This window comes from Culicoides brevitarsis, chromosome 1, assembly GCF_036172545.1.
Source record: "Culicoides brevitarsis isolate CSIRO-B50_1 chromosome 1, AGI_CSIRO_Cbre_v1, whole genome shotgun sequence".
Classification (NCBI taxonomy): domain Eukaryota; kingdom Metazoa; phylum Arthropoda; class Insecta; order Diptera; family Ceratopogonidae; genus Culicoides; species Culicoides brevitarsis.
Window position 1 is genome coordinate 6,869,879 of NC_087085.1, and position 10,898 is coordinate 6,880,776.

Below are 10,898 nucleotides of genomic sequence, written 5' to 3' on the forward strand. Positions count from 1 at the left end.
TCATCATCTTAAAATTCTTAAAATTGCAGAATTTTATCTATTAATAATTTTATTACAGCCAAATTATATGCAAATACACTTAACTCGTTTTTCTTTCTATTTGCCGAATGTCCTCTTTTCTTCTTCATTTTTTCAAATGCCAAGAATGAAAGACATGAAAAAAGTTTTGAAAAAAGAGCAAAAATATGAAGGAAATCATTATAATAGAGGAAGCCAATTTATTTTTCTCCATTTCTTCGTTCTCCAAGTGAACAACACTCATTCAAATAAAATGTTGTTATCTATAAAATCTTGAATATTTACACAAAAGTTCAATTCAATTCATTAAAATAAAATTCTTTTCTTGCAGCAGTTACCGATGCAAAGAGAAAAGCAGTGCACTTGAAATAGGAAGGAATTTCATTTCAGCAATTGATGAATAAGATCTTTTTTTTTTGCGTTTCATTTTTCAATTTGTTCAAGTCAGAGTGCCGTGTAAGATAATTAAAAGTATCAATTTACACAAAGGACAAATTTTGATCCATTTTAACCGAAATATCATTAGGGGGAATGATTCACTTTGATGTTTAAAACATGTCAAAACACGAGAATCGTCGTTCAAATAGAGATGAAAATCAACTTGAATAAACAAAATATTATTATTATTTACAAATTCTTGTTTTGCAACACCTCGCGTACTTACCCTCATATTCTCATTCAAATCTAAAGCGGGATCGGATTCACACTACGTGTCGTCAAACGGGCGATGGAAAATGCGATGGATGCTGGCAGAAAGTAAAATAAATTTAAATAAGCAGATTAAAAGCAGTTTTTGCTCTTTTCATGAGTTTTTGTTGAAAACGAGTTATGCTTGGCGTTACAAAAGTCCGAGAGAAATTTTAATTATTTTTTGCATGCCGCATCGGAAGCCATTTTTGCAATATAACAACAACGAGAAATGACTTTATTTAAACATATATATTTTATTTTTAATGCGATTGTCTTCGAAATGCTGGCAAGCAGTATTTAATTAGCTTTAACATTCATCTTACGAAATGTGTATAAAAGCAATAAACGACAAATTTTCACTAAATGAGGCATGATATTGTCGTTTAGATAAAAATCTTAATTAGTTAAGGACTCTTGAAAACTCCAGTTTTTAGTTTATAAAGTTATCCTTTGAAACTTTTTCAAAAAAAGGTTAAAAAATTTTTTTCATATTAAATATTTGTGGTCATTTAATGATTTAAAATTGAATTTCATATCAAAAAATAGTCGCTGTTAACTTCGAGAGTATTTTGAATAATTTCTTTTTTGAGAAGAAAAAAAAAAGTTCAAACCAGATGACTTTCTGTTACAGAACATTAATTTTTATAACATTGCAAAATTTCCCATTTCAAGCAAATTCTTCAATTTTTCTGTCTTTAGTTTTTATTTGATTCACTCAGTTGACTTCTTCTTGTTAGCAGCATTAATTTAAGCCTTCATTTGCTTAATTTTGACATCCATTTCGAAATTTTCAACTGATTCGAGTGAAACTTTGATTTTGCAAGAAGTAAAAAAATACGTAAAAAATACGGAATTTTTTTTGAATGTTTGTATGATGTTTGAAGCTTGAAAATTAAAAAATATGAAAATACACTAAACTAAATATTTCTTCAAAATTTTTCATGTATCAGATGAAGGGCTAATGTGATAAATCACACATATGCATACAAATGGTCTGAAAGCTAAATTTTTTAAGTTTCACCAAAAACAATATTTCTTCTATTTTCGAGTTCTTTATGCTTTGTTAGGCCGCTCCAAATGAAAATCAAAAATAAAGTCGATGCCCCATTTTAAAAGTCGAAAATCCGATGGGACAAAATAAAAAAAAAAGTTAAAAATTTAACCAAAAATGACCGTTTTTGGGTGTATTTTTATAATTTTTCAAGAAAATTTTTGAAAAATTTTCAATTTATTCTAATTTTTGTTTTGAAAATCATATTTTATCATAAAAAATAAAAATATTTTCAAAAAAAATTATTAAATTTTTTTTTGGAAAATTTTTTATGAATTTTTTTTTTTTTGAAAATTTTTGAATACTTTAAAATCAATTTTAAATTATGAAAATTCAAAGCAAATAGAAAAAAAACATCAAAAATATTAATAAATAAATAATTATTAAAATTTTGTCATTTTTTATGAAAATAATATTTCAAAACTTTTTTTTTATTTTGAAAAAGTATTTCAAAACTTTTTTTTTATTTTTTTGCCCCCCCCCATTTTGAAAAAAATATTTTGGGACAAAAAGTTTGAAAAAAATTTGGAGCGGCCTTAATGCAAAAAAAAAAAACCATTGGAAGCAAAAAATTTTTGTATGAAAAATGATACAAATCAGAATCCAAAATTCGAGAAAATTTAGACGAATTTCACTTATCTAACAATTAGACACTTGAAAACTATAGATACAATTTAATTCATCTACATTTGCATGCATCTTCTAAAATCAATAGAGTAATGCAACAGACAGAGGTATAACATTTCATTTGATAATATGTATTAAGAGTATAATCTAATTTTCAATATGCACCTGCAGTAACCCTAAAACGAGTAGCTATTGAACTCTGCTAATTATTATTATCAATGTTCATAGGCTATTCCATAAATCCTATTTGGAAATTGATTTTGTTGCTCGTTAGTTTTGTCTTATCGTGTGACAACAACAACAACACGAAGATGGTTAGCAAAAATCAGTGAAAGAAAGAAACGACAAACAAAACAAAATACATAATAATCCCCTTTTCATACGATTATTATGGATACTGCTAACGAACGAGTCACTTTATGGGGGATGATGGCGAACGAAGTAATAAATAACAGTTCACTTTTTCAATTAAATCTCAACAACGTCGATTAACACAGAGCTTCAACTTCAGAGAAAGTATCGAGGAGAAAAATATTTTCTTTGTTGGTTGATTTTCTTGTAATTTATTGCATTTAATATTATCTTTTGTGCCATTTCAGTTTCTTGCGAAGGTGTTGCGAAAGACCTACCCTCACTTTCAATTTATCGCTTATTTGCTAATAAATTCTCGTATGGTTTAACCCAACAGCTTATCCTTTTACTTTCATCGTTTTTGACACAGGCACAAATTTCAGCGAGATTCTGTGTTCGGGATGCAACAAGATGTTTGTTTTATCCAAATTTAAGGACTTTGGAGTGTTTGCCGTCATTTCAACATTAAACTTGTTAAGTAACATTGCCATTGCGACTCTCATTTGCATCATTGCAAATCGTTCTCCGATGCAATTTCGCGGCCCAATTCCAAATGGCATGTAAGTATATTCATTAAAATTGCGTTTTTCAGCATCAAATCTGTCTGGATTAAATTTCTCCGGTTCTGAAAAGTACTTTGGATCACGTTGAATTGCATAGGCGGGTATATAAATTGGCATTCCTCGAGGAATATGAACAGATTTTCCGGATGCTTCGAGAGTAACGCCTTCAGGATTATCGCATACACGATCCAAAAACGGCAAAATCGGATAAAGACGAAGAACTTCATTGATAACATTAGTTGTGTATGGAAGACCATTTGTGATCATCTCATACGAAATTTTTCCATCAACAGCAATGGCAGAACGAATTTCGTCGCAAACCTTTTTTTGAATTTCCGGATATTTCGCAAGTTCGTAAAAGACAAATTCGAGAGTTGAACTGCTCGTTTCAAAACCAGCAAAGAAAATAACTGCAGCTTGTGCAAGCATTACATCTTCCGTGAATATTCCTTCGTTTTTGGAGGCTTCTTGACGTTTGAGAGCAACGAGAAAATCTATCAAGTCATTACGATTGCCTCCATTTGTTTCACGATCAGTCATAACTTCGTTGAATAATCGTCGCAAAAAGTTGTTAAAGGAAGAATTGAAAGTTTTTACTCTTAAAAAACTTATCAAAGGAGGCAAGAAGAACAACAAATTACCGGAAACTTTGTCCCGAAATGTCACTTGAAAAGCCTTTTCTGCATTTTTTAAAAATTCCGAGTTCGTCGGATCCTTCAAGCAATTCGCTTCTGTGGCAAAAGCTACTAATGATATCGAATCCACGGTAAACATAGCAAAAAGATGTCGAGTCTCTATAATTCCATCTCCGGTTTCAACAATTTTCGTAACAACATCTACAAGGTCGTTTCCAAATCTTTCTACCATGTACAACATTTGCTTCATTTTTCCGCTTGTAAATACGGGCGAAAGCTTCGTGCGAATTGGTTTCCATGCGGGATTCTTGATTTGGAACATAGTTAAGCCTCCGATCGGATCAACGGCGGGATCTGCACCCGTGTAACGATTGGAAAAGTGTTGAAAATTTTTAATTAGTACCTGTTTGACTAATTCCGGATCACGTATCATCAAAGCAGGCTGATGAAAGAGATGAAAACCAACAAAAGGCTCTTTCAAAACATTTGGATGGTTGTAAATTCGTGTCAAGGTATCTCCTACATTTTCTTTTAAAATTGTAGCTTTAAAGAAATTCCCGAGTAATAATGGAGACGCCACATAAGGAATATTATGATCTTTCCAATAAGTTTGTTGTTTAAACAAAAAGTAGTATAAATATGACACAAGTCCAAATATGAGACTTATCAAGATGAAAGTAAACATTTTTCAGGAAATTATTTATGTGTTCACTGTGAAATTCGAAAAATGACTGAAGTGAAAAATAAGATTCAAAACAAATAAATAGTTTCCTGAAAGCAATGATACAACAAAATAAGATAAGTATTGTTTATACTAAAAATGGCAAACACGCTATTCTAATAGTATATTTAAATAATTTCATGTGAAGGTCGTTAAGTTATTTTTTTTTTTTTTACTTTTAACACAACATTACTTTTAATATCTATTTCTCTAATTAAAAGGTTTCTCCCGTTGGTTTGATAGTCAATTCTGTAATATTGATGAAATTCGGTTGACTTAAAATATAGAGAACTGCTGCGGATATATCTGATGGCATAAGATGCAACGAAGATTTGTAGATTTTTTCACACAATTCCTTTGGATGTCCTGCTGCTTCTGTTATTTCGGTTTTCACAAGTCCCGGAGTGACGTTCTAAAAATAAAAATTATATGGTAAGGCCGCTCCAAATTTTTTTTGAACTTTTTGTCCCATGCCCCATTTCAAAGTCGAAAATCCAATGGGGCAAAATAAAAAAAAAAGTTAAAAATTTCATCAAAATTGACCGTTTTTTGGTCTTTTTTCATATTTTTTCAAGGAATTTCCCAAAATTTTTTAAAAAATTTTCAATTTTTAAGAATTTTTGTATTAAAAATCGTATTTTAACATGAATTTTCTTCTTTAAATTTTTTTTAAAAAAAATTATTTTTCAAAATTTTTTGACAGTTATTTTTACGAAATTTTTTTGTTTAAATTTTTAAATTGAAATACTCTAAGATAAATTTTAAATTATCAAATCTAAATGTAGATACCATAAAATCAACTAAAATATTGATTTATGACAAAAAACTGTTAAAATTTTGTCATTTTGTATGAAAAAGTATTTCAAATTTTTTTTTTTTATTTTGCCCCCCCCCCCCATTTTGAAAAAAAGATTTTGGGACAAAAAGTTCGAAAAAAATTTGGAGCGGCCTAAGAAATTAAAAAAAACTCTACTTACACAAATCCGTATTCTCTTCAAATTTTTAGCTACCAATTCCAATCTTATTGTTTCAGTAAAGTTTTTCAAGGCATGTTTCGTAGCTGGATATACGTTCGAAGGCAAAAATTTAGCTTGCGGTGTCATTTGACCTAAAACGCTGTTGATATTGATAATAAATCCAGGCTCTTCATGTGTCTCCATTAGTTTGAAAGCTTCTCGTGTGCAAATAACCGCAGCAGTCAAATTAACATCGATTGTACCTCGAAAATCATCATTCGATTTTGACATATCTAAAATCGTTCCGTCACGAACTCGTCCAGCATTGTTGATAAGAATATGAATTTTTCCAAAATTTTTTTGTATGGAACTGAATGTTTCTTCAATGGATTTTTGATCGGAAACATCACACACGAGCGGATAAATATTTGAATTTTTCGCAAGTTCATCGAGTCTTTCCTTTCGACGTGCTAAAGCAATCACTTTTACATCGGAATTTGCTAAATCCAGAGCTATTTGAGCTCCAATACCTGATGAAGCGCCCGTTACTACTGCAATTTTATTTTTCCACAAATCCATTTCGAAGCTTTTGGATGAGTTGTCAATTTGAGACTGAATTCAATTTCTCTTATATGGAGAAGACAACATTATAAGGCCAATTAAAATTAATTATCTAATAAACTTTCAATTCTAATCAAAATCAATCAAAGACGTCGGCAATGGAGATGCAGACAAATAATTAGACCGATTCATTTAGATGATTAAGTTGATTGTCTTTTATTCGTAAATATACCTGAACGAGATCCATTTTCGTTAATTACATGTATTATTGTATCCAATATCGTTCAAATTAATAATACTTTTACTATTCAATTGACATTTTTCTGTAAACTTAAAGTAAAAATTCATTTGTACTTTGGTTTCAATAAATTAAAAAACAAACACAAAAAAGAAATAAAAAAAAATATTTAAAAAAAAATAATAAAAAATATTTAAAAAAAATATTTAAAATATTAAAAAATAAAAAAAATAGACAAAGTAGTCGTCTAAAGAACGACATACTGTACCGCATTTCGATCTTTTTTGTACTCCTCAAGTCACATTTTCATACTCCTCAAGTCACATGTTCATTCCTCTCATTTCACATTTATGTACTCCTCATGACCATTTCACGGTTACATACACCTCACAACCCAAGAGACTGCCCACAGACCTTCAGGGTCCTCAAATAACTAAGAATTAGGTACCAATTTTTGAAAATTGAGCTAGATCACGGTTCACCAGCTCAAATTGAAGGTTTTGGCATTAGAAACAACTTTTGTTTTGGACTTTTTCTAAATTTTGCGTTTTCGATGTACAGGAGCCATTTAAAGATGTTAGCAAAAAATTTTTTCGAGATCTTATTCAGCCAAAATCCAAAGACTTTTTCTTTTTAGTGTTTTTATGATTTCATTTAAAATGCTCATGTACCCATTTTTGAAAATTGAGTTAGATCACCGTTCTCCGTCTCAAATTGAAGGTTTTGGCATTAGAAACAACTTTTGTTTTGGACTTTTTCTAAATTTTGCGTTTTCGATGTACAGGAGCCATTTAAAGATGTTAGCAAAAAAAATTTCAGCCAAAATCCTCTTATTATGAGGGCTCATGTACCCATTTTTGAAAATTGAGTTAGATCACCGTTCTCCGTCTCAAATTGAAGGTTTTGGCATTAGAAACAACTTTTGTTTTGGACTTTTTCTAAATTTTGCGTTTTCGATGTACAGGAGCCATTTAAAGATGTTAGCAAAAAAAATTTCAGCCAAAATCCTCTTATTATGAGGGCTCATGTACCCATTTTTGAAAATTGAGTTAGATCACCGTTCTCCGTCTCATGAAGGTTTTGGCATTAGAAACAACTTTTGTTTTGGACTTTTTCTAAATTTTGCGTTTTCGATGTACAGGAGCCATTTAAAGATGTTAGCAAAAAAAATTTCAGCCAAAATCCTCTTATTATGAGGGCTCATGTACCCATTTTTGAAAATTGAGTTAGATCACCGTTCTCCGTCTCAAATTGAAGGTTTTGGCATTAGAAACAACTTTTGTTTTGGACTTTTTCTAAATTTTGCGTTTTCGATGTACAGGAGCTTTTTAAAGATGTTAGCAAAAAAAATTTCAGCCAAAATCCTCTTATTATGAGTGCTCATGTAACCATTTTTGAAAATTGAGTTAGATCACCGTTTTCTCAAAAAGGTTTTGGCATTCTAAATTTTGCGTTTTCGATGTACAGCCATTTAAAGATGTTAGCAAAAAAAATTTCCAAAATCTCTTAATGATTGTAAATTTTTGAAAATTGAGTTACACCGTTCTCCGTTCAAATTGAAGGTTTTGTCCACTTTTGTTTTCTCAAATGAAGATGTTTTGAGCTATTTATCAATTGAAACAACTTTTGTTTTGGACTTTTTCTAAATTTTGCGTTTTCGATGTACAGGAGCCATTTAAAGATGTTAGCAAAAAAAATTTCATCAAAAATTAAGGGCTCATGTACCAATTTTTGAAAATTGAGTTAAATCGTTCTCCGTCTTCATTAGAAACAACTTTTGTTTTGGACTTTTTCTAAATTTTGCGTTTTCGATGTACATGAGACATTTAAAGATGTTAGCAAAAAAAAATTTCAGTCAAAATCCTCTTATTATGAGGGCTCACATACCGATTTTTGAAAATTGAGTTAGATCACCGTTCTCCGTCTCAAATTGAAGGTTTTGGCTTTAGAAACAACTTTTGTTTTGGACTTTTTCTAAATTTTGCGTTTTCGATGTACAGGAGCCATTTAAAGATGTTAGCAAAAAAAAAAGTCAAAAAATGAGCTCATGTAAATTTTTGAAAATTGAGTTAGATCACCGTTCTGCGTCTCAAATTGAAGGTTTTGGCATTAGAAACAACCTTTGTTTTGGACTTTTTCTAAATTTTGCGTTTTCGATGTACAGGAGCCATTTCAAGATTTGCAAAAAAATTTTCGGATAAAATTGAGTTGGATCTCAAACAAGGTTTTGGCAAAAAAAAATCGAAAGTAAATTTAGCAAAAAAAATGTCGTCAAAATCCTCTTATTATTCATGTAATTTTTGAAAATTGAGTTAGATCACGGTTCTCCGTCTCAAATTGAAGGTTTTGTCTTTAGAAACAACTTTTGTTTTGGACTTTTTCTAAATTTTGCGTTTTCGATGTACAGGAGCCATTTAAAGATGTTAGCAAAAAAATTTAAGTCAAAATCAACTTATATGAGGGCTCACATACCTATATTTCAAAAATGATCTAGATAAAGGTTCTCCGTCTCAAAATGAAGGTTTTGATGTTAGAAACAACTTTTGTTTTGGACTTTTTCTAAATTTTGCGTTTCCGATCAAGATTTAAAGATTTTTACTAAAAAAAAATTTTGGCAAAAAAAATTTAAGTCAAAATCCAATTATTTGAAAATTGGTTAGATCACTTTTTGTCAAATTGAAGGTTTTTTTCTTTTGTTTTGGACTTTTTCTAAATTTTGCGTTTTCGAACTATTTCAAGGATTCAAATTGAAAATTAGAAACAACTTTTGTTTTGGACTTTTTCTAAATTTTGCGTTTTCGATGTACAAGCCATTTTTTTTAATGATTTTTTTTCATGTAAATTTTTTGTTAGCGAAAAAAAATTTTGGCTTTAGAAACAAAAAATCAATTTTTAAGTCAAAATCCTCTTATTATGAATTACATCACCGTTCTTCTCAAATTGAATTATATAGAAACAACTTTTGTTTTGGACTTTTTCTAAATTTTGCGTTTTCGATGTACAGGAGCCATTTAAAGATGTTATTTTCAAAACTTTTTCTAAATTTTGCGTTTTCGATTACATGAAACTTTAGCAAAAAAAATTTAAATCCTCTTTTATTCATGTACCGAAAAATTGTTAGAATCTCAACTTTTGTTTTGGGTCGTTAAAATTTTTCAAAATTAAGGTCAAAATTTTTTCTAAATTAAAATGTTTCTTTATCAATTCTGAATATTTTTTGATGTTAGAAACAACTTTTGTTTTGGACTTTTTCTAAATTTTGCGTTTTCGATGTACAGGAGCCATTTAAAGATGTTAGCAAAAAAAATTTTAAGTTCTTATTAAGGGCTCGTCTCAAAAATGATTTTTCAAAATTAAGCTAGATCACGGTTCTCAAAAATCTCAATTATGAAGGTTTTGTCTCAAATTGAAGGTTTTGGCATTAGAAACAACTTTTGTTTTGGACTTTTTCTAAATTTTGCGTTTTCGATGTACAGGAGCCATTTAAAGATGTTAGCAAAAAAAATTAAGTCAAAATTTTAATTCATGTCATTTTTAAGATTAAAAACCGTTTCCTTTGACTTTTTCTAAAATTCAATAATTTAATTTTAGATCAAAATTTTTTTAGAAACAACTTTTGTTTTGGACTTTTTCTAAACGTTAATTAAAGTATGTTTAGCAAAAATTTTACATGGAAAATTTTTTAAAGATCAGTTTCCGTCTCAAATTTGAAGGTTTTGATTTAGAAACAACTTTTGTTTTGGACTTTTTCTAAATTTTGCCGATGTACAGGAGCCATTTAAAATGCAAAAAAAATTTAAGTCAAAAATTATGAGGGCTCATGTAAAATTTTTAAAAAAACTTTTGTTTTTTTTTGAAAAGGAGCCATTTAAAAGTCAAAATCCTTATTAATTTTTGAAAATTTTTTGAAGGTAGTGGCATTAGAAAAAATTTTGATGGAATTTTTAAATGTTTTTAAACTCAAAATTCTTATTAGAATGTTTTACCCATTTTTGGCATTGAGTTAAAAAAAATTGAAGGTTTGTTTTGGACTTTTTCAAAATTTTCTTTTAAGGGCCATTTGATTTTTCAAAGTTGAAAATCTTTGATTCAATTTTTGTCTAATGGTTCTTTTTTGAAGGTTTTTCATTAGAAACAACTTTTGTTTTGGACTTTTTCTAAATTTTGCGTTTTCGATGTACAGGAGCCATTTAAAGATGTTAGCAAAAAAAAAACATTTTTGAAAATTGAGTTAAAAAAAATTTTGCGTTTTACTTATTATGCAGAATTTAAAGATTTTAGCAAAAAAAATTTCAAGTCAAAATCCTCTTATTATGAAGCCCATTTGATGCATGAAATTGAATTACCGTTCTCCGTCTCAAATTGAATTTAGAAACAACTTTTGTTTTGGACTTTTTCTAAAATGTACAGGAGCCATTTAAAGATGTTAGCAAAAAAATTGATTTGAAAAAAAATTTTCAAAATCCTCATTATTATGTGTCTCAAAT

General features: G+C 29.3%; 2 protein-coding genes across 2 annotated transcripts; both read right to left on the reverse strand.

The window, feature by feature from the left end:
* Positions 1-2,950: 2,950 nt before the first annotated feature.
* Positions 2,951-4,631, reverse strand: LOC134829633 (probable cytochrome P450 6g2). The gene has a single exon (XM_063842819.1). The coding sequence runs from the start codon at positions 4,618-4,620 to the stop codon at positions 3,076-3,078; it is 1,545 nt and encodes a 514-aa protein (XP_063698889.1). The 5' UTR covers positions 4,621-4,631; the 3' UTR covers positions 2,951-3,075.
* Positions 4,632-4,806: 175 nt separating this feature from the next.
* Positions 4,807-6,198, reverse strand: LOC134827131 (farnesol dehydrogenase-like). The gene is made up of 2 exons (XM_063839680.1): positions 5,634-6,198; positions 4,807-5,068 (listed from the first exon to the last, which is right to left on the reverse strand). The coding sequence occupies exons 1-2, from the start codon at positions 6,189-6,191 to the stop codon at positions 4,871-4,873; spliced, it is 756 nt and encodes a 251-aa protein (XP_063695750.1). The 5' UTR covers positions 6,192-6,198; the 3' UTR covers positions 4,807-4,870.
* Positions 6,199-10,898: the final 4,700 nt, after the last annotated feature.

Bases quoted from the DNA above. Each gene is read 5' to 3' on its own strand.
- LOC134829633 (XM_063842819.1), bottom strand. From the start codon at position 4,620: ATGTTTACTTTCATCTTGATAAGTCTCATATTTGGACTTGTGTCATAT.
- LOC134827131 (XM_063839680.1), bottom strand. From the start codon at position 6,191: ATGGATTTGTGGAAAAATAAAATTGCAGTAGTAACGGGCGCTTCATCA. The intron at 5,069-5,633 runs GTAAGTAGAGTT...TTTTATTTTTAG, and splicing joins TGAAGAGAATACGGATTTGT to AACGTCACTCCGGGACTTGT.